This window comes from Silurus meridionalis, chromosome 1, assembly GCF_014805685.1.
Source record: "Silurus meridionalis isolate SWU-2019-XX chromosome 1, ASM1480568v1, whole genome shotgun sequence".
In the NCBI taxonomy this organism is placed as follows: Eukaryota; Metazoa; Chordata; class Actinopteri; order Siluriformes; family Siluridae; genus Silurus; species Silurus meridionalis.
In genome coordinates, this window is record NC_060884.1 from 6,761,856 (window position 1) to 6,771,855 (window position 10,000).

Sequence of the window (10,000 nt, forward strand, 5' to 3'; positions counted from 1 at the left end):
GGCATTGTGCTCCTACCAAGCCGAACCCAGCACCGTGTCTGTCGCTCAGAGTGAATCAAACATTAAAAAGAACCGCTGCCCCGATGTCGTGCCATGTGAGCCTTCTGAACTAAATATTTCCCTCATGATAATGGATTCCCATCCTCTTTCATGCATTTGCACCACTTTCATCTGTAGGGGAACACATTTTCCACTGACTATTAAACATGTGAACGAAACCCAATTGACAGCATTTTCTGTGCTTTCGTATCTATGCCTTAACCCAGCAGCAGGTGTTAATTGTGTGCAATTCTGTGCTGTGCAGATGATCACTCCCGGGTGAAACTGAAGGTCGAGGTTAACCCCTCAAGAGCTGACTACATCAACGCCAGCACCATAGTAGGTAGAAGCAGTCGCTTATGACCATGCACATGTCTTATATACTAGAAAGGAGTAGTTCTCTCCCTTTGTGCAGTCATTAAATCCAGTCCCACTGTGCAGTTGTGCGCATAGTGCTTTCTGACTGGAAACATTTTCTGCCTCTAAATGGACAGTCTCATTTATCAAACACCTCGCTTTTGCATTTTGCTCTTCCTCAGCCATCTCTAACCAGAACTTTTCAATTGAAACCCCCTTCTTTTTTTTTTTTTTTTTGGTTGCCAAGGTTACAAAATTCATTTATTCCGTGGCAGCATGTCTTGGGTTCCGGAATCCCCGTCTTGCCGTTGCCATGGCAACAGTGTATTGATGTAGCTATGGGCGGAGGTGGTGCGGAATCCCCGCTGTTCCGTTGTAGCAAGAGCGGGAGCATCTATTAAACTTTCCTGTGCACTGATCACATGAATAGCTTGTTGCCATGGTGATAGGCACAATCTAAGATCCAAAAGAAGCCAAAAGTGCTGATCCATGACCTTTTGTTTATTTTTGACCTTTTAGATTGAGCATGACCCCAGAATGCCAGCGTACATCGCCACCCAAGGACCACTTTCGCATACAATCTCTGACTTTTGGCAGGTAAGAGTGTGTATGTGTATGTGTTTTTGTATTTGTGTGTGTGTGTGTGTGTGTGTGTGTGTGTGTGTGTGTGTGTAGTTTTTTGAAACGAGGAATTCATTGTCTGTATTTGCATTTTAGCCCAATTTTCAAGGAGAAACATGGATAATCTTAGTGGCATATGACAAATTTCATAGTCATTTTCCCATTTATTTGGGCTAGAGTGTACTAATATTATAGCTTCTTAGAACCGGTCATGTGTCCCTACTGCTAGGCAAAAATCATTATGAAAATATAACTGCACTGAGAGTCCAGTGTACTTCTTTTGCAATTTTACTGCTCAGGGGTTGAATTGTGGCGTGTGAGAAGGTGCAAAATTAATCATCCATTGTGGAAGGTAGGTAGGGAATACGCTCACTCCCTTGTATTTACAGCAATGCAAGCTTTTTGTGAACATCCCTGTGTCCATGTATGTGTAAGAGGGCAGATAGAGTTTTCCTCCAAGTGTATTATGCTTCTTTGTGACATAGCTTGTTTAAAAAGATGTCTCAGTGAAAGTGTGTATAAGCCTTCACCTTCCCTAGATGGTAACTGTGTATATTAAATGTTGTATGAACCAGGTTTGCCTGATTGAAGGGAATTGACAGATGACCAGATTGACATGAAAAAATAAAAAAAAATAAAAATAGACATGTAATATACATCTTCCAACCTGAAGCAAGCAAGTAAAATAGGTCCAACATTTTGCAAAACCCTCTGTCCTAACATGTGAAAAAACCTAAATGAACAGTTTTACTGAATGTTATAAACATTTATAAATATTTCGTGAATGTAATAAAGTGCTGACACTGGAAACCCCTTTCCATAAATGTCTCCTCACATAAAACTTCGCTCATTCATCATTCAAAAATGTCATCATATTAACAATTGCATGTTCATATGGCATATCTAACACACACACACACACACACACACACACACACACACACAAGTATGAGTCTCTGCGTATGCATTGATAAATCCATAACAATTCATGAATAGTATGGAATTGATCAATTCGAACCAAAAATTTTATTTGATTTGCTTTAATCAGGATGTTCATATGAGTATTAATCCACACTTTCCGATCTGATCTTTTTTCACAATTCATAAAGGATTTTTCCCAGCTGACGCTAGTCTTTACTGAAAATGATTATCTCATTCAAATATCTTTATGCTTCATTTTGCATCAGTGCAGATTCAATAATCTTTTAGGCTTTATTACCTCTGTTCATCAGTGTGAATAGGCTACATTTAGGCGATTATTTATCTCCCTGGGACTTCATCGTACATGATGAGAAGTCACTGAAATGGCGCACAAACTGATTGCTACCGAGCAACATCATGCTGTTCTTTGTGGCAGTGAATATATGAATACATAATGTGTTGTGAAGTATAAAGGAAAGAGACGGTTACCTAACAGGGAGCAGAGGAGGGAAGTAACAAATACTTCGTTACTGTACTTAAGTAGATTTTTTTTGGTATCAGTACTTCACTATTTATTTTTTAACTTTTTACTTTTACTCATTACATTTTTACACAAATATCTGTACTTTTTACTTCTTACATTTTCAAAACCGGTTAGTTACTTTACTTTTAATCCATTGATTTGGTGAAATATTTTTTTTATTTTCACTGTGCGCCGATTTGAGCCGAACAACCGATTTCCTGTTACTGCGCATCTGTTTCAATCCACTGGTGTATAAAGTCCCGACTCTCACTCACCACAGATGTAGACTAGTTAATGGAGCTAAGAATCAGCAGGCAGAAGGCAGTAAGAAGTTTGGGGTTAATGTGGATGAGACAGAGGGAGTCAGTGATGTAAACATGACTGAGAACAGACACATTCCTGATCATCATCATCTTTTCTCTGCTTGTGTTCTATATGTGGATCTTCAGCCTGTATATATTCATTAGGTAACAACATTTTAATTAGTTTTGTATTAATATGTATGTATATGTGTGTGTATGTATGTATATGTATGTATGTTTATATATATATATATATATATATATATATGGCTGTCAAAATTAAAATTATTGTAAACGGCACTAAATTTTATTAACACGCTATCAATTCAGCGCGCATTTCTGTTTCACCATTTTTATAGAAAAAGTAAATACATAAATAAATAACTAAATAAAAAAGAGGCGCAATTAAAACCTTCAGCAAAAAATACATTTATCCACGACATCCTTTCTTAGATATAAAAGAAATAAATAAACTCCAGATAAAAAAATTTTTAATCAGTAAATTTTTTTTTTTATTTCTGCGCCAAGTCTCAAATCAAACACCAAATCCGCCATGATTCACACCATTAAACCTCTAGGTGGCGTTTTGTGGGTTTTTCCCTCATAATGGCGACACAAACTTAAATTACTGTCTTTATTGATCGTACAGATAAAAACAATACATCATTCTAATCTGTAAAATGTCTATAATTTTCTATATATAAGCTTCCTGACTTGACTTGAAGAGGTGCAGTCTCTCCGGTATCACCTCATTAACTGTCCGTGTGGAAACATAGCAAAGACTCTTAATGATGTCCACACGTCTCTGCACTGATATAGCCTTTATATTTAATCAATGTACATATGCTTACATACATATCACATGCAGTAAATATGATACATGTTTAACACCTCCAAGCTGCCAGTTTTGTGCACCTGAGCAAGCCCTTAACTCACTACTGCTCATTTAGTAAATGAGATCATTAAGAGTCGCTCGGGATAAACACTTCCAACAGGAAGTAGCTATATCTCGCTATCTTTGTCTCTATTTTCTATCTAATTGTCTTTGTGTCTCTTTTAGTAAATGTCTCTGTCTCACTGTATATGTCTCTCTCTTGCTGTCTCTCTATTTGTTTCTCACTCTTTGTAAAGCTGTGTCTGTGTCTCTTTGTCTTTGTCTCTGTCTTTCCTGCTTATTTACATGTCTAACAAAGTTTTGTTAGACATTTTGACCACTGTTTTCTAAGAGATTCTTACCTTTAGTTTCATATTGAACATTTATAAGAAGTTTTTAAAAACAGAACAATAAAAGGTCATTAAAATTGGTTGCTGGTAAATCATGGTATATCAATGGTGCCATCATGATCTAAGAGAAAACAGTGGTCTCTTAACTATAGAAAAACCAAGAGTCCAATAAGCAAAGCCTTGTTTGCCACCCCTCTGGTAGTGTAGTGGTTAGTGATGCGGCCTCTGCTAGCTGACTCACCCGGTTCAATTCCTACCCCTTAGCTTTCCTTTAAATTGTTTAAAAAGTTTTATTAAAAAAAAAAAAAAAAAAGGTCCTAAAAATCAGGTTCTTGCAGGAGATCCTGTGGCTCAATTGGAAGAGCTTTACCTCTGGGTTGAGAGGTTGCTGGTTCAAACCCAGCCAGGGCTCAAAGTTAAGAGTGTGGAAGGTTTCAGTGACCATAGTGAGGAAGGTGTCAGAAATGGCTGCGTGGAAGGTCGGATGTGGACGGTTTCAGAGGGCGTATCCTGAACCAGGGGGGCAATATTCAGGCGTCTGCCCCCCTGGCATCTGAGAAGCTAAAAACAGGGGTTATGAAGCAAAGACATCCAAAAAATGTATGAACTTAGGCTCCTGGCCAAAAAAATTTATTTTTGCCCTTCTCACCTCCCCTAAATGCAAAACTATCAACCTTTATTTTAGAGTCTGTAACCCAGGAGGTCTTCACAGCCTTTGTTCACAGTCACCCACTCCATTGGTCACCACACACTAATTTCCACACAACTTACCCAATGTGGGGACAAGCCAGATTTGAACCAGCAACCTCTGAACTCAGAGGCAAGGCTTTTACCACAAAGCCATCAAGTCCCACAATTCACTTTCTTTTTTTGGGGGGTTTATCCTTCGTTTCATGCTTCAAAGCAAGAAATTCAGACCAAAAAGAAACACAGAAAGCAGGATTCGAACCCTGAACCCCACCAACAGCAAGATACCAGTCTTAACCCACTGAACCATCAGGAAGGACAGGATGTTCCAATTGTTAGAGCAAGTCTATCATTTCTTTCAAACCATTAACACAAGAATATAATGCTAAAGACAGACTTAGGAAGCAAAACCATATCATGACTAGCAGGGACAATGCAGGATTTGAACTCTGATTCACACCATTAGCGAGGCACCAGCATTAACCCACTGAACCATCAGGAAGGACAAGCTGGGAAGCTTGTTTAGAGCAGGTCTATCTTTCTTTTTAACCCATCAAAACAAGAATATGAAGACGTAGGAATCAGGAATTTAACCTACCTCATGACTAGCAGACAGAAAGCCAGGTTTGAACCCTGACCACCAACATTAGCAAAGTACCAGCCTTAACCCACTAAGCCATCAGTAAAAACAGGATGGGAAGCTTGATTAGAGCAGGTCTATCTTTCTTTTCAAACCATCAACACAAGAATTTAAGGCTAAAGAAAGATGTAGGAAGTGAATACAGATGTAGGTAGCACAAGTGGAACCCACATTGTAAATAGCAGGATTCGAACCATGATCCCCACCACCAGTGAGATACCAACATTAACCCATTGAACCATCGGTGAGGACAGGCTAGGAAGCTTGTTTAGAGCAGGTCTATCTTTCTTTTCAACCCATTAAAAACAAAAATATATCGCTAAAGAAAAATGTAGGAAGTGAATCCTGATCGGCAGGCAGAAAGCAGGATTCGAACCCTGAACCCCACCAAAAGCCCAACACCTGATTTAACCCACTGAACCATCAGGGAAGACAGACCAGGAAGTTTGTTTAGAGCAGGTCTATCTACCTTTAAACCATTAACACAAGCATATAAAGCTAAAGAAAGATTTAGGAAGCAGGAACATAACCGACATTGCAACTAGCAGGATTCAAACCCTGATCCTCACCATCAGTGAGTCACCAGCCTTAACCCACTGAACCATGGAAGAGATCAGACTGGGATGCATGTTTAGATGAGGCACAAGCCTTAAAACACTGAGTGACCGCTGCTGAAAAGAATGTGTGCTTTTTGGAGGGTTCATACTTTGTTTCATGACAGCGCAGTAAGAAAGAAGGCATGTAGGACTGGCTTTGAAACCTTATCACCAGCGTGGACTATATTAAGGACAGTGTTCAGGCACAAGCCTTAACCCACTGAGCTACCACAGAAGTGCTTTTTTTTTTTTTTTTTGGTGGAGTTATCTTTCATTAAAGACCAGGAAATCAAGAAATTAATCCAACACAGAATTGAAATGTTTTCAGAGTGGACAAGGTCCAGAAGTTTTATTTACCAACACAGCAACCACCAGCTCGACCAGGATCTATCTATCTATCTATCTATCTATCTATCTATCTATCTATCTATCTATCTATCTATCTATCTATCTATCTATCTATCTATCTATCTATCTATCTATCTATCTATCTATCTATCTATCTATGATGTGAGGTTCAGTTAACAGCTAAAACAGGTAGAAGTAATAACTACTTTTTACTTAAGTACATGTCTGAGCCAAAACTTCTTTACATTCACTTGAGTAAAAAAGTATAATCAGTAATTCAACTTTTACCCGAGTATTTTAAAACATGAGGATCTGTACTTCTACTTAAGTAAAGGATGTGTGTACTTTTGCCACCTCTGACAGGGAGACGGAGGAATGTGAGAAATACAGTTTCAAACGATGTGCATTCTTCAGCGTTTTTCAGCACCTAAAATGGAACACGACAAACACAAAGCTCCCACATAACACACATTATCATCTGATTTAGCGATCAGGCGCAAATAAAACGAGAACGAACAAAATGTAGACGACATACCGCAGTTGGTAAAGTATTATGCTTTGTTGTTTTTTTGTTGTTTTTTCCATGTAAGACTAATTCTATTAAAAGTATCAAACGATGACTTTGATTACAATATTTTTGCTTTGCAAGAACATTAAACAATCAAGAAAATAATTAGTGTCAGACTTTCATTTACTGAAAAAAGTCATCAAACCCCCAGGCTGTATTTAATTCTAATTGCGCTGTTCACGTTGTTAGCACTCGTTCTAATGTTTATGGAATTTAAATACCACCACTATCCTGCACCTTATTTTGCTCTTTATTGTATTTTGGGGCAAATTTGTATTTTTCCTACAATAGTTTTTTTTTTTCTATAAAACATATCTTCCTACAATAAGAGCAAAAACAGTCTAGTCAAGTGGTAGTTTAGTGGTTAAGGCTCTGGTTACAGATGTGGAGGGCAAGGCCCTTAATCCTCTGTGCTCCTGGGGTGTTGTATCATTGGTAACCCCTGCTTTCTAACATTGGTGAGATATGTGAAGAAAGAATTTTACTGTGCTGTAATGTACATGTGACAAGTAAAAAGCCCCTTTCTTGTTTTCAATATGAAGGTAAATTGATGATGGAATATTGTAGGGCCTTCATGCATGCTTAGTTTTTATTCAGGTGGAAAGCCTGCGAGGACTGATTGTATGTATATTCGTTATATTTACTGTAGATGGTCTGGGAGAATGGATGTACTGTGATTGTGATGATGACCGCACTTGTCGAGGATGGAGAGAAGCAGTGTGATCGCTATTGGCCTGATGAGGGCTCATCCCTCTACCACATCTATGAGGTATGTTTGTATTTTTACTGTTATACAAGCTTTTTTTTTTTTTTTTTTACTCTAAACTGACTGTAAACATCACACCATGCTAAGGTGAACCTGGTGTCGGAGCACATCTGGTGCAATGATTTCCTGGTACGGAGCTTCTACCTGAAAAATGTGCAGACGCAGGAGACACGCACTCTCACCCAGTTCCACTTTCTGAGCTGGCCTGCACAGGGTATTCCAACCTCCACGCGCCCTCTGCTGGACTTCCGCAGGTACTTCATATACATTTATATCCAATTTAGAGCAATCCCCTTTGCTGTTAGCCCTCGTGTTTTGTATTCGTTTTTTTTTTTTTTTCATCATCTAGACCTCATTTTTTCTATGTCCTTTGTTTTGTACGATCTCTTCCACCATCTGTCTTATATCTCCTCCCTTATTTTGGCATCTTTGCCCCAGTCTCTTTCTTTCTCCCTCACTCCCTCTCTGTCTTTCACTCTTTCTTTCTCTCCATGTGCGATGGAGCGCAGCGGGGCCCGTGGTATTGCACAGCTGTCTGTGTCATTTTTGTGGTTTGCAGCTAGTAATCTGACTCCAGTTGCATAGTCACAAAAATGAGCACGGACAGGTGTGGCTGCAGCAAGAGCAACGCTGATGGTACGCTCCATCGCCTCAAAGCCTTCTTCTCCTCTGTCCCATCATTCTTTATCGCACCCTATTTTTCTTCTAAACTACATTTCTGTCAATTTATGTATATCCCCAAGCTTGCAAACACATTAGTACTACATTTTTTCTTTAAAATACTTCTAGTAAAAGTAAAAAACTATTTGTAATTTATTATATTGGACAGGACCAATTACTGTTATATAAGCTGCTGAAAATCTTTTTATGCAAATTATAAATAGGAGTGGAAATCACATATAATTTGAAAAATACACCACCATTCCTTTCCTAATGCCATTCCTAGTTGCAATATCTTGTTTTTATTTGATTTACCACATTATTCAAAACTCTTTGGAGTCTCTATCAAAAACACATTCTAGTTTACTAGGTTTGTGACTATAAAAGCAGTCAAAAAATGTGTAAAACCAGTCATTTATATTATTGCAATGAATTAAGGCAAATAATAAAAGAAAAAAAAAAAGAAAAACGAGCCAAAAGAAACATATATAAATAAAAAAACAACATTTCAATAATGAAATTGTAATTTTATTGTATGTAGCAATACAAAAGTCAGCTGAAGGTACTAACGTATAACCAAGCTGGTGGGGGAAAAGTTTTGAGTCAGTCTGATCATCCTTTCTCTTGTGTCTTGTGTGTATATGAATATCCTCACTGTTTGTGGGTCTTGTTTATCTTTTGGATCTTTCTTGAAATAACTGTTTAACACACTGCATGTTGTATGGCTCCTTAATGGTTGGTCATTTTTTTCTCCTCTATTTTGTGTCCCCTTACCTCTTTCCCACAGGAAGGTAAATAAATGCTACAGAGGACGCTCCTGCCCAATTATAGTCCACTGCAGGTATACCGTTTTAACGCAAATGCTTCCTTTTCTCCTGCTACAAACTGATTGTTACATATTTTATTGTTTTAGCTGTCAGTCCATAAATTGCACCTAAATTTTATGCACATTTGATTTTTTTTATCAGGTATATATTCCTTAGTGGTCACTTAGGTCACTAGGCCCTCCAAAAAGACAGTCATAAGGTCACAGCTAATTAGATATTATTAAGGCGGTATCCTAGATTTTGCATTTTGGTTAATGTTTTGCCAATAAGTGTGTAATTGGTACAACAATAATGTGTGCACTTACTGTTAACTCGAGTATACACAGGGTGAATAATCCAAAAGGCGTATTAAACCACTTAGTCATCCCTTAAGTTAAAAGAAATAAACTACCACTCATCTTTTGGCATCCAAAATCATCCTCTTCATCCTTTATGCATATGACTATTTTCAAACTTGCAGTAATACAGAGGTTAAAATAGCTGATAAAAGCAAGCTATAAAAAACGAATCAACATGCAGGTGGTGTGATGTGGCCTGATGATCAGCAAAAAAAAACTTTCAAACAAAGAAACTGTCACATAGTTTATCATTTTGATAAAAAGTCCTCAAATAAAAGTTAACAATAATATGTATGTTGCTACTATAGAAACGATTGGATTAAGTGCATTAATCCAAATCAAATAGTTAACAGCAGTTTTTTGATTATATTATATATACTGGTACATATGATCATTTGTTATATAACTAATTTAAAATTCCATTATGACTGAACGCCCCCTTTTTTCTGTAGTGATGGTACAGGCCGGACTGGAACATACATCTTGATTGACATGGTTCTGAACCGCATGGCAAAAGGTGGATTCTTATGCTACATTCATTTTTATTTATACATGCGATTTTATCTATTATATATTCATTCAG

The 10,000-nt window shown here is 37.7% G+C and overlaps 1 protein-coding gene across 5 annotated transcripts in view; it reads left to right on the forward strand.

The window, feature by feature from the left end:
• Positions 1–10,000, forward strand: part of ptprnb (protein tyrosine phosphatase receptor type Nb) — a 32,059-nt gene that overhangs the window by 20,197 nt on the left and 1,862 nt on the right. For 4 of the 5 annotated variants that reach the window (XM_046870679.1, XM_046870841.1, XM_046870596.1 and 1 more), the window contains 7 exons: positions 1–95; positions 305–378; positions 916–993; positions 7,476–7,595; positions 7,680–7,846; positions 9,040–9,093; positions 9,870–9,934. The exon at positions 1–95 is cut by the window's left edge and continues 53 nt beyond it. In XM_046870679.1, the coding sequence (XP_046726635.1) occupies positions 1–95; positions 305–378; positions 916–993; positions 7,476–7,595; positions 7,680–7,846; positions 9,040–9,093; positions 9,870–9,934 (653 nt within the window). Of the gene's footprint in view, positions 96–304; positions 379–915; positions 994–1,592; positions 1,828–7,475; positions 7,596–7,679; positions 7,847–9,039; positions 9,094–9,869; positions 9,935–10,000 lie in introns of those variants that run through there. The other variant, XM_046870923.1, reaches the window with a different exon arrangement.